The following is a 21,864-nucleotide window of genomic DNA, read 5'->3' on the forward strand; positions in this document are numbered from 1 at the left end:
AGTAATGTTTTTTTTAAAAAAAACGAAATGAGTAATATAATGCTTTGGTTCCATCCAGTTCATGTTGCTGTAGAATTGCTGTTCGCCGTCGTCAGTACACTCCATCACCCACGATGGTGAAGAATTACGTATCGAAATCGTAGCTGTAAGAAGCAACAGTGAAAACGAAATGAGGCCCTAGTTGACCAAAATCACTATGCCAGCACTGTAGCATACTGTAGCGTTTCGTTTGTATTTGTGAATTATTGTCCAAATATTGACTAATTAGGCTCAAAAGATTCGTCTCGCAAAGTACAACCAAACTGTGCAATTAGTTTTTGATTTCGTCTACATTCAGTACTCCATGCATGTACCGTAAGTTTGATGTGATGGGGAATCGTCTTTTTGCATAGTACCAAAGTTAGGATTTTCAGGTAACTAAACGAGACCTGAAATGATAAAGTGGCCCCCACCAGCGCTTGGTCGGTTAGCTGTCCGGATCACCATGTAGTACCATGGAAAGGGAAGGCAGGCCAGTGCGGGGCCCCACTTTTTTGCCGACGATAAGATTCACACGGCTCACAAACAGACAATAATCTAATGCATATATTCCTCCAATGAAAACAGATGAATGCACAGTCTGACGGTCTCTGAAGTGGAAAATTCTCTCTCGATAAAGACTGTGATCGACGTGCCACAAACTCATAATGCATGTTGTTGCAGTGTCATCTTCTTCTTCACTTTCTTTTTTATTACTAGTTGGCAATCAGCTTGTCACGGATGGATCGGCTTGTTACGATGGAAATCAGCCCGTGGTTTAAAACGGCCCAGCCCACTGCATACAAACTACAACATCTTCCAGCCCGGTGCCTCATACGTGAATTCGCCCAAATTTCTGTTGGTCCTCCTAATAAAGGAAAAAATTTAGCTTCTGGCTCCGCCTCTGCTGACATGGAAGTGGGACACTCTGCGACCATGAAATGGGTAATATAACTCATAAGTTAATCATTTTCCATGTGATGCGGCCAAAGTAACACGACTATGAAGACAACATGGATAGCATAACTGGTCATCTGAAGCAGCTACAGAAGTTGGAGCAACAAGTTTGCGCTGAATTGTCGTCCATTTTCTAATTTTCTGTATAACAGACAACAAATTTACTAGATATACACATTGGAATTCTTCCCTAGTACTTTACATTATCTGGATACGAAAGGTTAACCAGGGTACACAGATGACAAATACAAATTCCGTCCAAGCTCCAGCCTGCCTGCCTATGCTACGATTGAATTTGAAGCATCCCCATCACCAATCAGTACACAGACTCGAAAACATTTCGTTTCGACGGGCAATACGCTACGATTGAATTTGAAGCATCCAAACCACCAAATCTTCGCCTATGTACAACTGCTGCATCGGACAAAAAAACTGCCGACGCCATGAACTTTAGTGGCTATTCTTGGCATTGCAGCTCACAGCTTCAGAGAAGAGGAACTCGAAGATGGTAAGCAGCCACTGTCCTTGCTGTCGTGGAGCAAGATTGAACAATCACTTGATGGTATCTGGGACCAATCTATTTGGCTGTTATTCAAGGAGTGGTGGGGTTGGGCGATATGTAAGTCTTCAATCAGATCGGCATCGTCAGGTGAGACCTCAATTGGGATCTGACCGCAAAGCATCTTCACAACTGAAGACATTCTTGGCCGCTGGGTTGGTAACGTGCTTGTACATAGGAGAGCTACGTTCAGCAGCCTCAGTGCCTGTTCTTGCGAGTAGTCAGAACCAAGACGCCGATCAACAACTTCAAGCAGCCTCCCTTGCTGCTTCAATCCTTCAGCCTGAGCGAGGTTAACGTAAAAGGAATAGTGAATCAATTGTTTGAACAAAAAAAAAACAGCCCAACTATCATTAAAAGCTACGCAAATTTAACAGTAGCTTTACAGAAGACAGGGTTCTAAGTAATCTTGTCACGTAAAATGAAATTAAACTTTATTGTGTTAATTATGAAAACCATGTCCTGAAGGACAGAAAGGCAGCAAAAGAAAATATTCATACCCAATCAAGAAGGTGCAGATATTCTTCATTTGACACGCTATTCGTATTGCTCATTCCACTAACAATTTCTAGTGTCACCACTCCATAACTGTAGATGTCCGCTTTACGTGTCAAGCAACCTCTTGTGGCATATTCAGGAGCCATATAACCACTGAAACCACGAAAACCACCACAATAGCATCAGGCATAGTGGGCATTAACTTAATGTGTCCATATAAAAATACCATTATACATAGGAAGCTTTATACAGTTGTACTAGCTCAAAGTATGGGACTCTTTTAGAAGGTTAAGCGATCGCTACAATAGAAAAATTAAAGGATCAACAGCAACTAGACAAACAGCTTACACTGTTCCAGCGATCCGAGTGCTCACAGGACCAGAGTCATCATTCAGTTTAGCCAAGCCAAAATCTGATATTTTAGGCTGCAGCTTTTCATCAAGAAGAATATTTGATGGTTTAATATCTCTGTGGATTATTTTTAGTGTAGACTCTTCGTGGAGATAGACCAGACCTTTTGCAGTCCCAAGGCAGATGTTGTACCTTGTTGGCCAGTCTAATTTCAGCTTGTGTTCTGCACGACCTAAGAAATGTCTTATTATTAGAACAGGATGCGCTTGCTAGCTTTAGAGTGTTGTACTAATTAACTTGAGACAAATCCATTTCAGAGCAAGAATATACAATTTTAGAATACAAAAATTTATGAAGGCTTACCAAAAAGTGCACGACCAAGACTATTATTTTCCAAGAATTCATATATCAGAAGAAGCTGATCCCCATCAATACAACAACCAAAGAGCCTCACAAGGTTTGGATGCCTTAGAGTAAATATTATTCCTGTCTCATTTAAAAACTCACGATTTCCTTGGCTTGATTTCGAGGACAGCTTTTTTACTGCAATAGCAGTACCATCTGCTAGTGTACCCTGAAGACGAGAGGTTTACAGAGTGTTTTATAACTCTGAAATAATCGCATAGATATTTATCAAAGGAGAGGAAACAAAAAGATGGCGAACTAAAATGCTAGTTGCACAGCTACTAATGGTTTGATTTCCCTTGATAATTGCTTTGTAAATCTGTTTACCCGTATCTTGACCCTCTGAGTAAGTCGTGATGAGTTGCTTACCTTGAAGACTGTAAACAAATTATCCATCATTTTCTTTGGAAATAAAAAGGTTACCAACTGATGGTTTTCTAATTTCAGCAGAGCTAACAACCACCTCAATCATTAGGAAAAGATAATTTCTGAGTGCTATCTTTCTAGATTACTATGTTGTGGTATTTGGCAACTCAAACAATTAGATGAGGAAGCAATTTATGTGAAAATGTATTAATAAATGAGGTGATGAAGAACATTATTTTCTCCTTGCCACCAGAAGGGAGAGGATCTTAAAGTTCTTTTTTTTTACCTTGTAAACAGGTCCAAAGCCACCCTCACCTATTTTATTTGCAGGATCAAAATGTTTTGTTGCATGCTCAATCTCTTTCAAGGTAAAGAAATACTGTGCCCGTGTTTGAAGCTCTGAAATAGTAGTTTTCCTTCCTTGGTTGCAGAAATGTCTACCTGTGATGACACATGACAGTAAAATATGAACGCTTCATGACAGAAATACAACAATGATTTGAATACCTCATTGGAAAACAAGATTTATTTTCGAAGCTTAGACTTGTGGCATAAACTAACTAATTGCACATTGCACATAGAAGTTACTTAGACACCCTAAAACATGTCCTGTAAGTTGATAATTCTTGGCCATGACTTAAGTTTACAAGCCTGGCAAACCCAAAAGGTTGGAAAAACAGCCCTTAAACTATGTTGAACATGAATCTTAGTTCATTATGTAACTGCATTTACCTCAAAAAAAATTATGTAAATGTGAAATCTTCCCTAATTCACGATCATAAACAAAATCATGTAGAACAATAAATTTTCTAAATATGAAAGGTTTTCATATCGCCGCAAATACTCATACCACAAAACATGAACAGAACAAACTAAACACCATTAGTGTCGTTAACTCTAAGACAAGAAAAATAATTATACATGGAGAGTTAAAACAGTAACTTTTATGTTATGCATAACAACAAACATTTTTCTGGTCTGAACAAACAGATCAGGATTGTTCAGACAAGGCCCAATGTTTTTCTGAGACCACAGAGAGCATTAGAGGTGACAAATGGATACTTTTTGTTCATTTTATTCAACTACTGTATTTGATGTGATGTGTACATGGCATAAATTCCCTGAAGGACTAACAAAGAAAATAGCACATATAAGCCACATTTTAGTTTTTCTCAAATCAATTGTTTTTTTTTAAAAGTAACCACATATGCTAATACAGAAATTATAAACTGATAAGAAACATGCTGAACCAGTGACAGAAAATGAACCCACCATGCATGTTAATACAAAAATTATAAAATGACTTGGAACGGAAACGTATATTTAAGAAGATGAACTCATTGTTACCTATAACATTCTTCCTTTTCCAGATTTTGAAATAGCAGGCTATAAGCAGGAGTATGACAGCCAAACATGGTACAGCTATTATGGCGATCACCACTCCAGTTGAGACTCCACGATGGTTCCTGCGAGCTGTACCGATACTGAATTAGCTAATTTCCAAGCGTATGAGAAAATAAGGTTGCAAAAACATTTTTAAAAAGATAGATCACGAAATTTGTGAAGAGAAAAGGTCATCTGGGGAGCGAACTACTCACTCTGAGTTACCGATATGGCTGAGATCAGTGGACCATACATGCCCCGATAAGGTATCGCTGTGCTACCTTTGCCTCCCCAATATAAGTGAATTTCCAGTGTATTCTCTGTAATGTTGGTTGCAAAATATTTGGTAATTGCACGACGGACACCACCAGCCTCATCTTGAATGTTAAAGTCCCCCAATACTTTAGCACCCTGAAAAAGTTGTTGCAAAGTTCAGTAAACAATCTATTAGAAAAAAAAATAATCCTGTATAATGTATTCTGTGAACTTTTCAAGTACAATAGAAACAAAACTATTATAAAAAGTTTGAATAGAGGTTATTACAGCAGCAAGAAATAAACCTTATAAGACTTTTGATGTTTACAACTTTAGTATAGGGGTTCATTTTCTCAGTTGGATTGTAATACAGCAACTGCTTTTAGATTGTAGAATGCTAATCCTTGATAAATTGCTTATATTCACATGAATCAACTGGTAACAGGCTGGAAACACCAACTGCTAGATATTACAGAAACTATACCTGGATGAAGACATCAAAAACACGCTTGCCGTTACTGGAATAAGTATGATCTTCTGTGAACACAATCTCAGCAAAATGAAGCTTTACCATATATTCACCATTATCCATGCAAAGGCCATAGTATTTCAGAGAGAGAGATACGAGACGAGCTTCAGTGTATAGCTCAGGATGAGCCAGGGTTAATTCCGATGTGTTTCTAGCAATATAGTCAGCATTCTCGTTACCCACAAAATCACCTGTGCTACTGTATGCCCATTTCTTATCATTAGATAAAACAAAGGTTGATGTTCCAATTTGGGACGAGTCATCCTTGTAGGTAACCCCATCCACCGTAACACTTTTACCGCCACAATTGATGAACAGGGAGGAATCTGAATATATATGAATGAAATATTCAACACTCTAAGATATTTAAAACTCAGTTCTCAGCATAGGGACTGCTATCCAATATTCTATAAATAAGTGAACTTACCGCGTGGTTTGCCCATGCAAGGAAGATTCTTTCTTAAACATGGCTGCAATCTGGTAAAAACATATAACCAAAAACCATTTTAGAATTTATTTTTTTCATGGATATTTGATAATAGAAATTGTTCTGCATAGGGTCTTACGAATTGTCATTTGAAGATGAAAAGCTTGACACCATATTTCTGCAATTGCAACGTACAAGCTATGTGAGCACCATGGAAAACAAAGCTAATTGTATGTGAGGATCTTTGAAATGCACATACACATTTGCTTGCTGGCACTCAGATGGAGGGTTACCCGTGAAGTCATTATACGATATATCCCTGCACAACATTAATCAACTGTCATGGAAGAAGAAATAGATCAAGATGAAAGAGAAATTAAATGCTAGTGCAGGAACATATGGATGCAAATAGTCTGTCAATAGAGAAGTACTACGCTGTACGATACGCACATGTTTTTTTTATTGCTTGCCCTGTTTTTCAACATCCAATCAGGCAAATCTCCTGTCAGCATATTGCTAGTCAGGTACCTAATAATTTGCACGAATTGAAATGAGGTTCCATCAGAAAATTAAAGGTGAAACTCAGTGCAGGATACAAATCCAATTGTACAAAACACAAGCAAAAGTTGGAAATTAAAATAATAGTATTACAGAATGAATATCTCACAAATATTGTAGTGCTGTCATTCCTTGAAAATTTATTGGGATTTGACCGGTCAACTTGTTGAAGCTTATATCTCTGAAAATAGAAGACCATAATGATTAAGAATATGATCAAGGATTAATGGGACCATGTCCATTGTTATGAGAAAAATAATCTATAATGCACCCTGTAATACCCCGCAAAGACAAATATGAACTGGATAATAGACTATGGATGCACATCAGAATTACTAATGATAAAGGTACACACAGAAAAAAGAGGAGACAAGTGTTTAATAACATAGGAAAATATAGCAACATTAAGAGTGCCAAAGCTTTCTCCACCCGTATTTTACCTAAGAACAACTATTCCTTCCATCCAAACAGAGCTAAACATGCACCCCCATCTTTTTGTTATAATCACATTGATATTAAACATTACAAATGGAAAATTAAGTGAAATGATCAGGCAAAGATTACTTACAAGACTTTAAGGTACTGCATTAGTCCAAGGTAAGAAGGTATTTCACCATAGATGGAGCAATTTCTTAGGACCCTGTAAATCAAAGGGAATTCAGTATTCTAGTGGGAATGATTTCTGGTAAGATAGCAAAAATCTCAGAAACATGAACTCACAATTCTGTAAGGTGCAGCGCATTTTGTAAGGGAGGAAATTTCATGCTTGGTCCACTCAAATCAGTCACCCTCCTGATGATGCAAAACCTTCGGTCAATTACATTCCTATTTAAATACCAGATTCCCACTACAACATAAAACTACAAGTAGTTACAAAACAGAACGTAGAATGTTCATACAGTTCTGTCAAGTTCTTTAGCAAGGAAATTTCTTGAGGAATAGGTCCACTCATCAAGGTACCCTGCATGTCTCTGGAAAATGAAGAGAGGGATTAATATGCAAATGAGAATAAATGAAGAAAAAACTTTTTGATTCACTTGAAGGTCGAGAATGTTTTATATCAGAGAAGAACTAACATTCTGTTCACGCGCTGCCAATTCTTAATGAAGCTGGGTATTTTCCCTGAGATACTGGTCCCATCAATACGACTGCAATTATTCAAACGAAAAGTTAGAACTTGCTTGAGATGCAAGAACTTTACACGATTAATATGAATGGGACATACAAGTCTGTCATATTTGTCAGCCTGGAAAACGTTGGGGGCAACTCTCCTGTGATGTTATTTGCAGAAATGAAACTGTAAGAGAAAAATGAGTAGTGATTCAAGAAACTCTGTACAATGGTTAATGGTGAAGAAACAACAATTTATTTAAATATCAACTCATGACATTTTGAATCAATAAAATTTAACAGCATGTCAAGGGAGAATCAATAAAATTTAACAGCATGCCAAGGGAAAAAGAGAGGATTACTTCATTTTGTTTATGCTAATTCCTTACAGTTCAGTTATGATAACTCACATAAACTATAATGGAACATTTACACATCATTGACGCTTTGATGCTACTAACATATGGCTACTTGACCAATCTCAAGCCATGCCAAGATTCAGAGTTGCTGAAGATTTTCTTAAAAGGGGTAAAACAACTGCCAATTGAATTATAGTCATCTTGGTTGTAACAATAAACTTCCTCAGATAAAGATCTACATATGGATTTTAGAATTTACAACAAAAGGAATCAGTACAAGAATTTTGACCGAGTGGAAACAAGAGCTTACAATCTCTCCAAGCTGATGATATTACCCAGCTCTGGTGGAATAGGGCCCTCAATCTGATTACTTTCTAGCACGCTGAGGAAATTTGTTATTAGGTTATCATAGTTAGCTCTTTGTATCTTCCAATTTTACCTCCACAAAGTTGCAGGTACTTGCAATTGTAGTGCAGGCACAACTCACATAGATTTCAACATGGGCATGCGTCCAAGTTCCTTAGGTAGTCTTCCAGATATGCGATTTCCCTGCAGAGACCTGTAGAATGTACTAGAATGTTAATAAAGGACGCACATATACACGCATGCTTGTGAGTTGTGACAATATGGTGGGAGCAGCACAAGACATACAGATTAAAAACAGGTAGGCTTGCCCAGGATGCTGGAATTGGTCCTTGAATGAAGTTGCGTGGCAAGTCACTGCAAGGAGTGCAAACCAGTTTTTCCAGATGTACAGTGAATATCCTGAAACTCAGGTAGCTTGATGGACTTACAGATGTCGCAAATAAGTAAGATTCAAAACTTCTTCAGGTAGAACTCCACTGAGATTCTGACGCCTAAGCTGCCTGTCATGTGTATAAACAAAGGCGTGATGCGATAACATTCAAGTACAAAATGAATACAGTGGAACAGTTCTAATGGATTCAGGCGTGCCTAAGATGTCTTACAAGCTGATAACGTGACATTCCATGTGGTTCTTGAATGAACAATCACATGTCACATTGCTGATAAGAAATTTGGTGGGGGAATTGACCCAATTTCCTGATGCACTGCATGGATCCACGTTGAAGTCCCAGTCCGTCTTGTTAAGCTTGGTTGCTATTCCTTTGAGCGCTTCAACTGAAAAGGCAAAGGCAATTCAAATTTTGCCCAATGTAATTTGGTATATCGTTAAAAAAATGCAATTTGGTATGCACAAAACTTAGCTGGAAATTTACTTCCCTGGAAATCAAAATTTATAAATAAACGGTACCGGAGTAATAAGGCGAACATGAAGCATCCCCGGATCAAGAACATTGCAGGGTAGTCACAATTAGTTTATTCCACAGAACTTCTATGAAACATTCCAAGAACCAAATATTTAGAACGGCAGAGGAAAAGGAGAGGGCAGCTTTGGTCCATCTGCTTCGATATATGTCAAAAGTATTCCTTGGTTTGATGCTATCAACCTCCAGCCACCTAATCTTTATCACTTATGAGCATGTGCCAGAGCACCAGCACTTAGATCTCAGCAATCTCGCAGTAGCAGAAAGGCCATATAATTGCCCTAGCGTAAATGTGCAAGCCTCTCACTGTCGGTTGTCTTCGAGCACCTGCTCCTTAATCAGGCAGCAACTGAGACTGTTACAAATCTTGCAATGCATATATGGCAGTGCTTGTTGTGACCACTGTACTTAGAAGGCCATACCTTTTCACAACAACTCAACCCACCACCTTCGGTCCATTAGTCACTTTAGCTTTGCCAGCACCTGAACCTCTCACAAGTCAGCAACAGTCATGACCGAGCAGCACATGCAGAAGCCTAGGATGTGCAACATACCGTAGGTACCGGTGGTCACGGCAAAACCCCTTAGCACGCGTTGCCGACAAAACCAACAATCCGGCCAGCTCAGCACAGCGACGCAAACGGCCCGGATGCACCCTCCGCATTTGACCATTTCGTCAAACACTTGGCGTGCGCCACCCACTGGACCAGAGCAAGTTGGCCGCGAGCCACCTGCCCGCAGGCCTGAGCATGCCTCATGGAGCGTAAGTTGGGATTCTTGGAGAAGAACGCGCCAGTCAAAGGTGAAAATTGGTCGAGAGGATTAGTTGATTGGATCGCCAGGCAAGTGGAGGGAACCGACCTAATGTTGAGGAAGAAAGTTCGACGTGCGCAATGGATTAAAGGTGCTATCCTATCTGCGCTAATACGGTAATACCCTAGTATAACATTGGATTTTTCAGTGGTGCCCGAGAGAACTAGCAAATTCACAGATGGCCCTCGCATCAAGCGAAACTGGATTGCGTTCTTGCCATGTAAGCAGGAACTTTAGATTGATTCTGTATCAGAAAAGTAGTTGTTGGTACGTTTTTGACCCAAGTGCAATCATCAAAGAATGCATGAGTCTGGGGTGCATCAACCAAAATAGAACAAAGATGTGTGACAGATTCCGTATATGAGGAGAGCTAATGTTGTTCATAAGCTTCAAGAACTTAAGGGAACAAAAAAACTTCGCCGTCAATTTTTTTATCCACACCTGTTATCTCAACCGACTATTTGAGGAGTAGTTTCAATTCCTCACTCTTGCAGAGTAGGAGATAGAAATTCCATTCAGGAGCTCAATCAAAAAGGAACAGACTTGGATTTCCACAGAGCAAATTAAAACCACCAACCAAAACGTTTTGCTAAAAAAAACTAGCGTTGCTCTAAGAATTGGGTAGTGGTGCCCCCTCACCTTCTTGCTGCGGCAGCCGAGTAGCCTGCGCCCAGCACCGGCCGCCGATGCTGCAGCCGAGGCCCAGGAGCAGGAGGAAGAGGCGGCGGAGCAGAACCACAACGCCGCAGTGGTAGCCGCCTCCTCCCATCCCGCTAGCTTGGCGGGTAGGCGTGTGAGCTTCGTTTGTCTGCGCGTGAGCGAGAGCGACTCAGAATATCTCCTTCTTGCCTGGTTTTGTTCCCTGGCAGTCTGGCACAGCACCACGGAAGGAGCCGCCGCCTCGGGAATTGACCTGAGATCCTTTTGGTCACCGCCGTGGATGGATGGATCATGGATGGGCGCCCGCAAACTAGACTATGGTCACCGTCGGTGAGCCGACCAACCAAAACCTCCTGCACCTTTCAGTTTATTATTTTTTCCACTAAAAATAAAATTTTGTACCAAAATTTTATCATTTTGTTCAGCATTACCTCTAGTGTTATTCCACCGAAATTCAAATTTATCCTGATAAAAAATCACCTTAAAAAATAGTGAATTGCGGGCATTAAAAATAACATTTTCATAATTAAGGGTATGTTTGGTTTCGTGCATGGAACATGCCACGCCAAGAGTTTGGCATGCAATGTGCCACCCTTTGTTAGGGTCAGCTTTCGTTCATATAAGGGGTTTTTGGCATACTTCATTCGCATAATGATTTTGTGTCTGGACTTGAAAAAGTCTGGCAGGCAATCTGTCCATCAAACTTGCAACACAGCTAGGGTTATATTGTGGTTTGCTTGGAAAGTATACTAAACAGAGCCTAAACAATAAGATAAACCCATATTTCGAGTTGTTTCACCATTTTGCGGAAAGTTCTACAGGCATATAATTATGCTTTTTAGGTACTTCTTATCCTAAATGACATATGTTTAAGACAAAGGGAGTATTAAACAATGTTATTGATGTCAGTTAGGTCCAATTATTTTATGAAATTTGTAATTACAATAGTAGGTTAGGTTGGAAAAATATGAGTACCTCCAATTTCGAACTTACCAATAGAAGGGTTTGGTTAAAAAGCAAAGTCCGTCTAGATTCTTTTGATGTCAGAGATGGTATGGAGCATGAGCGGATGTAGTTTTAATGGTCCATAATACATACTTCTACGTAGAATTTGAGCCGGTCCATATTTAACAAACTAAGACAAAAATCCATAGCTAACATAATATAAAATACTCATATTCACGATTCAGTATAGGTAGCAGCGGAAGCAGCAATATAAATAAATTTAAAACATAATTCACATGATAAAAAGCTTAGTTTGTGAATTGTATGCCGAGGACATTACGTGATGTTCGTGTCCGTCGCAACTCAAGTCACACACGGTCCCAGCCTGGCAGGATTCAGGTTACCGCCCGGTGCGGTTTTTAGCTTTCTGTGACATTGCCCTGACCCTGCTGGTCATCTCTATCTCGTGGAATTGAGAACACAGCCGCAGCGCAACCAGATCGTTTTGTGGCACGCGCACATGAGCTGATGCAGATCGATATGCGCTTGGGGAAAAGAGACGAAGCAGAGAAGACGAGTGTGGCAGTGCCTACCCACTCTGACCTTTCTTTGACGCTTCTCTTCAGTCCACTGCTTATACCGGCCGTGTGCTGCAACTGCTTATACAGTCCACTGCTTCTTTCAGTGCCAACTTTGGCCGCCTACCTTGAATTGATCTCGTCGTCGACCGGATGTTATTACAGTGCTAGCCGCCCATGCCGCGACCAAAAATCTGACCGAGGATATGGCGAGGAAGCAACAGGGTGGTGAAATGGTAGGTACAGTAGCAAAGAAGCAGGTGGTTATTGATCTTTCAACATGCTTAGACTGGCACCGTACAATGGCTGCAAAGAAGAATGGCCACGACCGTAATGTGCCAGTGCCACACTGATGAGCAGAACAGAGAAATTAGTACCTTGGCATGGCCTTCATCGAGCACATGTTCAAATAGAATGCACTCACACCGTCAGCTCACATGCAAAACTCGTAAACGAAACCATACTCAAGCAGAGTCCGAACGGGTGTGAAATAACCGAGTCTTGGTGCATGCAGCATGAAAAGGGAAGGAATGCAGGGGCCTACTTTGTCGATCAGGTTCAAGAATAGACAAGCAGATAAAACTTTGTCTTTTTTTTTTTGCGAAAGAGATAAAACTTTGTATTGACTAAAATATATCACTGAACAGAACAATGAAAGTACATGAGATGGGTACCAGATCGATTTTGCCAAAAGTAGGGCAGCGTGATTAACGTTGCACCACGGGCATTTACTTGTACAGCAATATACAGAGTTCTAACTTGTTTCAGAGGCTACGGGTCATTTGATGAGGAAATCAATGGAATGTTTTCTAGTTCAATTTAATAAATTTTGCAGGAGATTGCTTTAATAACATGGAAATCTGCAAGAGACGAAGGTGGGCCCGTACGTTTTCTTCATTTGTGAAACCGATTTATCTTTCCTGCACACGCGTCCAATTCAGCTCGACATGATTCATTTTTCAGACAGAACAAATGCATGTTCAGAAAAAGGAGGGGGGGGGGGGGGGGGGGTAGGAAAACAGAGGGAAAGAAAAGATGAAGCGCCGATGATGTTCGGAGTTTCTGAATCAACTAGAAATCACAGGGCGCGGCGTTGCCGCGCCATCTTCAAGCTGGCCAGTAGTAATTTTGTGTGGGGTCCAAAAGATTCAGAATTTGATGGAAAAGTAGCATGTAAGTCTTGTGGTGCGATGACTGATGCCACATATACATTTTGAAAGAAAAGATTGTGGCACAGAAAGATCATGTCATGCAAAATGTTCGTGCTAAGCTGAAGGCAAAGGCATATAAAAGATTCAAAGACTTGACATATAATCTGAGAACATAAGTGGCTGCAAAAGTTAATACGAGAAACAGACAAAAACACATGTAGGTGTTAGATTTCTCTGCATTAGCTTATTGATTGATAAAATCCCTTTCTGAAAATTGGTGCCTTCAGATATTTCATTTGGAGTCTACTCTTCTGCAGTGGTCCAAATTTGTGGGAGCGTCTGGAGTTAGAACCATAATGCCAGCAGATTTAGAAACATGTATAGCTGGGTTTTTTTTATCGAGTTTGGATCTTTCTCAAGAGTTTAATTTGTAATTTGAGTACATATAAACAAAGTTACTATTATATTTACGTGAAGTGAGTTTCAACAGTCAAGTAACTGCAATACATAAACATAAGCTCAAATACTAGAGCTATATACACGCTTGGTATTCTTTTATTTTTTTAAAAAGAAACTACCATTTGACAAGTTGTTTGTCAATTACTGTTATGCTATCACCCTTTTTGATTATTTGGTTGGGGTATAAAGTATTAAATGTCTACTACATATTACCAAGGCACACTGAACATTCGAGCCGTTGGGCATTTGAGTTGTATTATTCCTTAGTGCATCAAGAATTTGCAACTTGAAAGAAAATAGCTGAGGAACAACAGCTTTGATCATTTTATTTTTAACAGTAAGGGAAGAAGCATTTTATGTGCATGAAGCCTCAGCCTTCTCATCCCATGAGAACTGTAATGCCAGAACTCGGGAGTATTTGGAATTAGGACAATAATGCCCGAATTTAGGAGCATGTGCAGAACTTCCAGTAAGGTTCACCTGAAGCTCTCTCTTCTCCAGAACTTGAATCAATCAGAGATTCAACTTGAAGAATGGTTAGGCTTCTTTGAATCAAGCTTGAGGACATCACACAACTCTAAGCCGTAACCTGGAAGAAATGGGTAAAACAGTGGCCAGTATAAGTACTTTCAGCAATTTTTTTCTATAATTTGTTTCAGCATTGGAATTATTAAGCTTAAATACGTTCTGATTGGTAATTTCAGATTGGAGAGTGGCACATGGTAAAAGCTATATGACATGATTTAGAATTTTAAGATCTATCAATTTTTCCTATGAACTTGGAAAATTATTTGGATGCTCCAGTGTTAACTTCGTCAACAACTAGCTAGCTTGATCACTGTTCATCTTCTCGACACAAGCGCATATTGCAGCAAAGAGAGGCTTGGCCAGTTGCCTAGTCCATCCTTCCCAGAGCAGCATACGGCAGTGCCTGCAAAGAAGAAAGCACCAAGCCAGCAGCTGCCATGGAGGCAATGCTAAGCAAAGAGCTCGAGAGTAAACTCCGTCTCTCAGACATTTGATCGAACGTTTGGTGAGCAGCAACTGTTAGAGACGGAGCAGAGAAGAATATGGAAGAGGAACTTATAGCCTGTAGTGGCCCCTTATCAGGTTCGGAACACCCACCGACCACCACATTGGTTGCAGCGGTGCTTGACGACATCGGTCCACATGCTGCGGAAGGGGAGAGGACAGAGGAGGTGGGTTCGACGACAGCATACAGCGTGGCTCCAACGAGTCGAGACCGCGCCGTCGGCGAGACAAGCCAGCACCGTAGCGCGGCGGAGGCCAAGGCGCAAGTGCGCTGCGCGGCCCGCCTTTTCTTCTACTCCTCCCATCATGCCCCCGCCGCATCACCTCTTTCCTGCTCGCAGCCACTGCTATGCGACTCGATGACGAGAAGAGGCTGCGAAATGGAGGGAGGGCGCACGGAATATCAGAAATGCGGTGGGATGCTGGAGGTCGTCCCACCGCTGGAGGGGGAGGAAGGGCCGGCCGGCCGGCGGAGGAGCCGTGCGCGCAGCGTGCTCACCTGCCTGCTCGCGAAACGTCGCGAGAGAGTGATTGAGCGGAGCCTCTAGACCGTCCGTCCGATGCGACCCAGCAGGAGATCCAACGGTCGAAGTTTGGAGGTGACGTGGCCCAATATTTTTGCCGAGCTTGGCTCAGATTTCGAAGAAAGAGACTTGGGCCGTAGCGGCAAGCACACTGACTGAGGGTGTGTGTGGTGTGCATTTGGTTTGGACGTTCGACTGGGCCTAAGGCATAGTGGGCCGGTGTTCCGTGCATGAGCTCATCCTAGCTAGAATGCGAAGCCAATACGAATTTTTGACAACTTCGAGCTGTTGATGTCAACCACCGTCGACGACTGTGATATCGACCATGATTATTTCGAAAGAAAGAAAAACGCCTCGAGAGTTGTCATATTCCGGTCAGACTGTATACAGGAGTACATACCCGATAGTCAGACTACAGTCATCACTCATCACGGTTTATTGGCAGTCGAACGAGTCCGTCTCCAGGCAGTAGCCAAAGTAGGTATTGAGTACCTGTGACGTACACGCACGCGTACGCTTGCAGCGCCCTTTCCCCCCTACTTTTGGCAAAGATTACATGATGATGACGAGATCTGGAAAGAGATAACAACAGTGCCTAGAAGTAGCTAAAAGCTAAAACCACAGATGCTATGCTACGGCTGGCTGATCGAGGGACGAGACAATTGGGGCCTGGCCGCCACGTACCCGGCCGCGATTGTGCGGCGCAGCCATCATCAGCATGCCGGCCGGGGGCACGTCGTTCTCGGGCACCAACGGTCGGGCGCGAGGTGTTGCCCGGCCTACTCCCTTTGGGTCTGTTCGTGACAGCCATATCTGCCGGATTCTGTGCTCATGGCCGCGGGAGCCCCGGGTCCCACTAGCTCCATCCGCTCGCGCTTGCGCCTACTTGGTCACCCCTCCAGCCGCAAACTAAACCACTTGTTTTATTTAGTTGCTATACTACTTTACTACTAAAAAGTGGTTGATTAAGCACGGTATCACCCCCGAGATGACGTGACACGACACCACGGATGTGGAAAGCTCAAAGTGCGCTCGCCCTTTCTTTAATTTCCTTGTTTGACAAGAAGTGATGATGCCGTCGTCGTTGCATATACACGTATTACGTGCAGGACACTCTCCTCCCCGTTCATCAATATACTAAGCCATCAACCAGTGTGTTACCATCGCAGGAGATGCTCACTGTGTTACCAACTTAGCATCACTAGAATATCGTCAAGATTCACGAGGGAGCTTGCTGGCTACCCTTCCGTCTCAAATTACTATTCGTTTTGACTTTTTATATAATTTTGATTTTTCTATGTACATAAATTTTGATATGCACATAAATATACACTATATCTACATACATAATAAAAAGTTATGTATCTAAAAAAATTAAAATGAATAGTAATTTAGGACGGAAGGAGTAGCTCCGAGCTCCAAGTACGCTGCTCTCCCTCCTTCCACGGTTGCACCGTACCTAACAGGTTCATACCATGGACAAACTAAGATCCCGAGGCGAGTTCCCGCGAGAGATGAGATAACAACGGACTGAGGGACAACACGACGGACAACGTTGACGCTACGGTTCGGTCGAGATGGTCGAGCTCGGCTTGGCCGCCACGTGCCCTGGTCCCTGGGTGCGTTGATGTAGCTAGGCACGCCGGGCCGAGGGCGGACACGTCGTTGTCGGCCACGGCGGCGAAAGCGGTTGGGCCGGGACAGGCGAGAGAATACAAAATTTAGTACTGGGGCCAATCGGCGAGCCCAAAGTGTTGCCCCGGCCCCGGCCGGATGACGATCGAGCACCGCGAACCACCCCGACTCCTTTTCCTGATCCACACTTCCTTTCCGGGATGATGATGCTCATGTCCTGGCTGGCTGGCTGGCTGCATGCAGCTCCTTTTTCTCCTGGCCCTGGCCCCTCCTTCGCCTGGAACCAAATGCATAAAAGAAGCGACCCACCAGGCAGGATGGAACCCCTCAGACACGGACAACCACAACCCCAGCACTCTCAAGGCAGCAAGCCGAGACGAAACGCCGGCCGGCCGCAACGGCAACAGCGTGGGAGGCCTGGAGGCCAGGAGGGATGGATTCCCCCAGGCAGTCACGCGCCGTCCGTTCCCCCGATATGATTTTTGGTATGATGGGCGGTGGGACGTACGCGCGCCGCTGTTGCAAGCCGTACCTGCTCCGCCGCGCGCTGCGCAAAGAGCAACAAACTAAGAGAGAGACGTGAGCTAGGTGCTCAGGTGGAGGTGGACGGACGTGTGTGCGCACGCACGGCCCACGGCACGGGACTGCGCGGGGAGGGAAGGTCACTAAGGGCGTGATTGGTTGCTCCGGTCCGGACCGTCCAGAACGGACCGGTTGTTCTGGATCGTGGGAGACGGAATAGAGTGATACAGGAAGGTTTGTTTGGTTGCATTTTGCTGTCGGCCTGAATCATGCGAGGTTGTGTTTGGTTGTTCTGGTTGTATCGCTCTCGTGTACGACAGGAGTCACTAGATTGTGTTTGGTACATAGAACAGGATGAGGTCGGAGCACCCTAGCACCATATTGGTGAGGTTACCAACAAAGATGATGAACATGAGATGTTTTAATATTACAAAGGCTGATCTCGTGCTTGACTACTTCCAAAGATAATAGACTAGTAGTAGGAGTACAATAATAATTATAAATTGTAGCCCGGCTACGATATGGACCCAACTAACTTCAGTTGCCGTGTTTTTTGAACCGTCAGTCGCTTCTTTGATATCGACATCTCCGTCACCACTGCACTCTAGAAAAGATGCAATTGCCTCCTCTTTCGAACTAAAACTCTTGTAGCAACAGTTTGGATAACCGGTGACCTGCTGATGACAGGTTACCCGAGTTGCATAGACTCCAGGTTTCCTACCATGGTACACAACGTACCAAGCCATTGTGCCTTAGGAAGAAAATGAAACTTGATTCAATTGCAGCAACAGATGAATGATAAAACAAAATGTGGAAATTAAATTATTGGCCTCAGATGTTATTTGCATCTTCTCTTAACCTTGAGCTTGGAGCATCAGTGACACTAGATGAATAGCAGACCACAAATAGTAAGACAGTGGCAACAGAAACAGCACGTCATTGGCAACAGAATGACAAGTATGACAACAGCACAACCAGAAAAAACCAAGAACAAGCAGTACCAAAGAGGTCGACAACAAAAACAATATGACAGAAGCATGACAGGTTACCCAATTTGCAACAGAGGCAACAGAAACCATCCTAGGACTGCCAACAGAAATAGCAACCTTTGAGCAACCATCCTAGGACAACATCTGAGAAACAACAGAAGTTTGGAGAAGCAGTACCAAGGGATAGGTGGCAACAACATCAAATTGCTTGGGTAACCAAGATAGGTAACTCCATATGCATAATATCCAATTTGCATAGGTATATGTCTGTAAACTAGCAAGTCTGATATGGTAAGTTATAAAAAAAATAGCCTCAGATGTTATTTTCAACTCCCCTTGATCTTGAGCTTGGAGCATCAGTGACACAACAGGAAAATAAGACCAATAACAGTAGCACAATGGCAACAGAAACAATAGCAATGTCACCAGAAATAACAGCATAGGCACAATATGGACAATAGCTAAGCAACAGCACAAGCATAAGTAAGGAACATGCACTACTAGTTGGCAACAAGAACAACAACATCAATGTCATGGTCCCTCACAAGCTCAAGGTCATCTGATGCTACCCATATAGTTTTAATTGGGCAAATAAGTTTGTCATCATAGGCATTTTGCCTTACCTTAAATAAAATAAGTAACCATCAAGACAGTAGATAAATAGCAGAGCAGAAACAGTAGGACAATGGCAATGGAAACAGCAGGACATTGCCAACAAAAAGAGCAGTAACAGCACATCTACAACAACACAACCAGAAATGGTGAACAGCCAATTTTATTTCCATCTTCGCTTGACCTTAGAAAGGGGAGCATCAGTGGCACAATGGCAAAAGAAGACCAGAAACAGTAGCATATTGGCAACAGAAACAACAGGAGTGCCAACAGAAAGAGCAGAACCAAGGGATAGGTGCAACAACATCAAATTGGTCAGGTAACCAAGACAGGTAACCCCATAAGCATATTATCCAATGTGCATATGTATGGGCGTGATTGGTTGCAAAGGTCCCACCGTCCGCTGCATGACCCCGAAGCATCCCGTGCACTCTCGCAGGAGTGACACAAGATGAAAATAAGACCAAAAACAGTACCAGAATGGCAACAGGAATAGCAGCAATGTCACCAGAAATAACAGTGCCACCAGAACATGGACAATAACTTAGCAACAGCACAATGGTAAGTAAGGAGCATGCAGTACTAGTTGGCAACAACAACAGCAAGATCAATGTCATGGTCCCTCACAAGCTCAAGGTCATCTGATGCTACCCATATAGTTTTAATTGGGCAAATAAGTGTGTCATCATAGGCATTTTGTCTTACCTTAAATAACATAAGTAACCATCAAGGCAGAAGGAAGCAACCAACACATAGGAAATGCTGAAAAGATGGACTTACCAGGTATCCAGAAGCAGTAGCAGGTCTTAATAACAAGAACAATGGCATAGTTAGTCAGAAGCTTAAGGTCATGTGATGGTACCCATGGGGAAAATAATTTATCATGAACAGCACAACTAGAAAAAAAGAACAAGTAGCAAGTCTGATATGCTAAGTGACAAAAGAATTGGCCTCAGATGTTATTTTCATCTTCCCTTGACCCTGAGCTTGGAGCATCAGTGACACAAGACCAAAATAAGACCAAAAATAGTAGCACAATGGCAACAGGAACTATAGCACAGTGAACACAAAAAACAGCAGTAGCACAACATGGACAACAGCTCAGGAACAACACAACCATAAGGAACAAGAATCACAAGATCAATGTCATAGTCCCTCACAAGCTCAAGGTCATCTGATGATACCCATATACTTCTAATTGGGCAAATAAGTTTGTCATCATAGGCATTTTTTCTTACCTTAAATAACAAAAGTAACCATCAAGGCAGAAGGAAGCAACCATCATATAGAAAAGGATGAAAATAAGATGGACTTACCATGTAGCAGTTCTTAAGAAGAAGAACAAGAACAACATATGCATCCATGAATTCAGAACATGTATCCAAGATGAAAGACTTGGCATCCATCACATTGACCAGGTGTAGGTGTTCATGTTTACACACCCAACAGATCCCTCCAAACCACCTTTAGCAGATGGAACCATGTAGCCTATGCTATACAAAAATATTTGCAGCATTGGAAATATCCCAAATGGTATGTCTACCCTCACCATCAGTGGTTAGTGCTAACCCAAAATGTCAGACTACAGCATAGGCAAGCAAAATAACACATAACAGTCGACATCCACCTAGAGGAAGTTAGATTGGCTCAGGTAGGTCCTAAGCCAAAGGATCCTATGGGCTTCACTCATCTGAACAAAGCATAGGCCTTCTGCTTTGTTCTTGAGCAAGTACACAAGTACAAACATCAAGGCCTCCTGTGAGTACCCAGGATAGGACATGACACAACCATAGAGATCTGCATGGACCTCATTGTGCTGAGGAGCTTTCAGGGCTTCTGCAACAGAGGCAACAGCAACAGTCATACCATGCATCAGCTGGTATTCTTCCTCACCCAACTTCCTCCTTTTACCACCTCTCCCTTCCTTATCATCAGAACTCTTAGAGGTGTCCAGCCCATTGGAGCCTACATTTTTCTTACCAGAATCACCCTCATTCCCATCTAAATTAATTGTCTCTGTTGCAAGATCCCCCCCTCAAGGTGTCCAAGGTCAGTAGGTACACCTAAAGGTTCATTGGAACCCATGGCAAACCTACCAGTAGCCTGACTAGACCCAAAAATGGCCTCCATTTGGACATAGTTCTCAATTGGGGTGTTCAAGAACTTGGCATCAGCAGGATGATCCTAGTTGGGCAAAAGGTTGTGCAACAGTTAGAGATAAGGGTAGCTATTAATCATAACAGTGAGGTATATGTAAGCTGTGGCCTAACCTTAGTGTGCCCTATCAGATGCTCCTCCTCAAGGACTATCATATGATGGTCCTCATTCCAGAGAGCACCACTGAGGTCCTTGAGCCTAGCAATCTTAACCCACCTCTGTCTCCATTTGCGTAGGTGGTTATAAATTTGGTTGGTGGTAACATTCACCTCAGCAAAATCAGAAACCATCCTAGCAACTTGCCTAACATGCACTTCCTTGAAGCCTTTGTCAGTTTTGACCCCTTGCCCAACCAGATCATGAAACCTCCTAAGCATGAAGGCTGACTGAACACTGGTCCATTGCATTGGCCCCCCAGGCTGGGCTCCATTGGGTGGAGGGGCTGCTGGGAACACTTCCTCCACAGCAGCCACCCCACCCTCGGCCCCTGCCTCATTGACAACACCAACCACATCCTCACCCATCACAGCCATGTCCTAACCATCATACCATAACAAAAACAAACACCAAAGCACTTAGAAATCAAACATGAAAGTAAGTACTGCATGCAAATATCATACCAAGTTGTATTGTTCATGATTGCAGTTACACATCATAGCAAAGTACCAAGGTCTCAGACCATATTACAAATTCATCAATGCTAGTTAATAGTACATGACCCCAAAT

The 21,864-nt window shown here is 42.4% G+C and overlaps 1 protein-coding gene across 9 annotated transcripts; it reads right to left on the reverse strand.

Moving 5' to 3' along the window:
- Window positions 1–1,083: 1,083 nt before the first annotated feature.
- LOC117849406 (probable LRR receptor-like serine/threonine-protein kinase At1g53440) lies at window positions 1,084–10,761 on the reverse strand. Of its 9 annotated transcripts, none has more exons than XM_034730977.2 (27): window positions 10,514–10,640; window positions 9,616–9,837; window positions 9,484–9,544; window positions 9,049–9,388; window positions 8,744–8,915; window positions 8,570–8,641; window positions 8,427–8,495; window positions 8,263–8,334; window positions 8,086–8,157; window positions 7,532–7,603; window positions 7,383–7,454; window positions 7,206–7,277; window positions 7,027–7,098; window positions 6,875–6,946; window positions 6,416–6,487; window positions 6,199–6,276; window positions 6,008–6,067; window positions 5,888–5,926; window positions 5,749–5,798; window positions 5,277–5,647; window positions 4,753–4,948; window positions 4,502–4,627; window positions 3,441–3,595; window positions 2,747–2,957; window positions 2,381–2,615; window positions 2,035–2,185; window positions 1,084–1,817 (listed from the first exon to the last, which is right to left on the reverse strand). In XM_034730977.2, exons 5-27 carry the CDS (start codon window positions 8,764–8,766, stop codon window positions 1,452–1,454), a joined length of 2,778 nt encoding a protein of 925 aa, XP_034586868.1. In that variant the 5' UTR covers window positions 8,767–8,915; window positions 9,049–9,388; window positions 9,484–9,544; window positions 9,616–9,837; window positions 10,514–10,640; the 3' UTR covers window positions 1,084–1,451. The 9 variants fall into 9 exon arrangements, 4 of the variants coding, with proteins under 4 accessions (XP_034586868.1, XP_072150461.1, XP_034586848.1 ...); XM_072294360.1 differs by having other exon boundaries at window positions 9,049–9,394; XM_034730957.2 differs by lacking the exons at window positions 9,049–9,388; window positions 9,484–9,544; window positions 9,616–9,837 and having other exon boundaries at window positions 2,381–2,606; window positions 10,514–10,759.
- Window positions 10,762–21,864: the final 11,103 nt, after the last annotated feature.

The sequence above is a fragment of the Setaria viridis genome, chromosome 1 (assembly GCF_005286985.2).
Source record: "Setaria viridis chromosome 1, Setaria_viridis_v4.0, whole genome shotgun sequence".
NCBI classification, from domain to species: Eukaryota; Viridiplantae; Streptophyta; class Magnoliopsida; order Poales; family Poaceae; genus Setaria; species Setaria viridis.